This window comes from Myotis brandtii, unplaced genomic scaffold (assembly GCF_000412655.1).
Source record: "Myotis brandtii unplaced genomic scaffold, ASM41265v1 scaffold633, whole genome shotgun sequence".
Taxonomy (NCBI): Eukaryota; Metazoa; Chordata; class Mammalia; order Chiroptera; family Vespertilionidae; genus Myotis; species Myotis brandtii.
The window spans coordinates 3,502,593-3,504,414 of NW_005370423.1; the positions used below are offsets into that span (position 1 = coordinate 3,502,593).

Sequence of the window (1,822 nt, forward strand, 5' to 3'; positions counted from 1 at the left end):
GAGGAGCAGCGTGCCCAGGGGCTGGCACCGGCTCCCCAGGGAGGCCTGGGAGGAGCCGCGAACCAGGGCCCTGAGCATGACGTGTAGTTTACAGAGCCGTCGCTAGCAAGCAGGACGCTTACACGCGGTGAGCAGAATCCTGGCTCATGCCTGCAGCTCAGCGTGCTGTCAGGGTGAGCAACGGCCACTGAGGAGTCCCGGTCCGGCACTAACACAGCGGTTATCCACCCGGAACTGTGTCAGCATGAAGTTCCCGGACAAGCACAGCAGGTGGCAGCTTCCACGGGTTCCGGCCGGCGTGCAGGCTCAGCCGGCCCCTCTCTCGGTCCTTCGAGCACCGACCCTCTCCTGAGAGGGACGTCTCGCCCACTGAGCGCAGCGGCCGCACTTAGTGTTGTACGGAAACACCTTCCCTGCACAGACTCCCGCCCACAAATGAGCTGCCCGCCTCTGGCAGCCGGGACTGCGGGCAGTGGATGCAACGGCCCTCACGTTGCCCCCTCCCCTTCCTGTCTGCCGGGAATCTGCAGAAGGTCGATCGCGCTGGGGCTGGGGCCAGGCCGCTCTCACACCCCCTTGGTGGGCTCTGTGGGTCCCGGGTCTCTTGGCCTGAGGTTGGTGTTTGATGGGACATCGTCCGGGGCTAAGTGAGCCCTGCCCTGGAGCCGCTGGGCCCTGACCACCTCCTGCTCCCTCACACGCTGCGGAGCCTGCTCCCCAGGCCTCTCCGTTCCTTTGCAGGTTCAACCTGGACCCCTTCGAGAGGCACACGGACGAGATGCTCTGGCAGGTGCTGGAGCGAACGTTCATGCGAGACACGGTAAGGCTCGGGCTGTCCCGGCGAGTCTGCTTTGCCCACGCCCCCGGCACCTGGCCCAGGTTGACATGCGACAAGCCCGGGGCCAGCGTCTGGCCAGGCTTATTTGTTGGCCCCACACATGTGAGGGACACAAGCCTTGTCGACGTGTTACAATTAAAAGCAGCAATAGGTAAGATTAGGTCTCTGCCAGGAGTCAGCCAGGACCTCCACCTATGTCACAGCACATGGGCCTGGCTGCCGCCCGCGGGCTGGGCCGCCTCCTCCTCTAGGGATGCAGAAACGAAGCCTCGGGGAGGTCAGGTGCAGGCTAGCGAGTGGCAGGATGGAGCCTTGAACCCAGGTCCACCTGACAGAGCCGAGGGAGGGCCCAGCGGCTGGGCAGTAGCCTCACCTGCCTCGGGAAGCAGTAGGCCCGGGTGGAGAGGGCGTGGCATCGCCAGGGGCCTCAGGCCGGAGGCTGGCGTGGCCTCCTGTGCAGCCCACGGGCCGTCAACGTTCCTATTCCGTCCATGGAAACAAAAGCCCTGGAAGGAGTTAATCCTGTCTGTTCCTCTGGCCCATCGGGCCTCATCTGCATTCTCCAGGCGCAGCGGCGATGGGGTGAATCACGCTGCGATTCTAAATGATCACTGTCCGCCCACTCCCCGTCTTCCCCTGGAGCCCGCTTGCAATGCTGAGCGACTGTTGTTTTTCACTTTCTTCCCCGCAGTAAAATGAAGCCGCGGAGGATGCGGGAGGAGGGGCGATCAATACAGACGGCACAGGACGCTTCCACGCATCTCCAGCGCAAACGGCCTCCTCTGTGTCTTACAGATAATGAGGCTCCCAGACAGGCTGCAGGCCGAAGTCATGGAGAACGGCGAGAACTTCTCTGTCGGGGAGCGGCAGCTCCTCTGCATGGCCCGGGCGCTGCTCCGTGACTCCAAAGTGAGGGGCCGCAGGGGAAGGATGGGTCTGGTCGGAGGCACTTCCCGCAGCGCCCTCCACCTGCTGGGGGAGGGG

At 64.1% G+C, this 1,822-nt stretch overlaps 2 protein-coding genes across 2 annotated transcripts in view; one reads left to right on the top strand and one right to left on the bottom strand.

Moving 5' to 3' along the window:
• LONP2 (lon peptidase 2, peroxisomal) overlaps window positions 1-1,822 on the bottom strand; it is a 195,725-nt gene that overhangs the window by 127,988 nt on the left and 65,915 nt on the right. The gene's annotated exons all lie outside the window — the stretch shown is intronic.
• Window positions 1-1,822, top strand: part of ABCC12 (ATP-binding cassette, sub-family C (CFTR/MRP), member 12) — a 43,144-nt gene that overhangs the window by 38,888 nt on the left and 2,434 nt on the right. Inside the window, 2 exon segments of the mRNA XM_014528395.1 lie at window positions 742-820; window positions 1,634-1,747. Coding sequence (XP_014383881.1) covers window positions 742-820; window positions 1,634-1,747 — 193 coding nt within the window.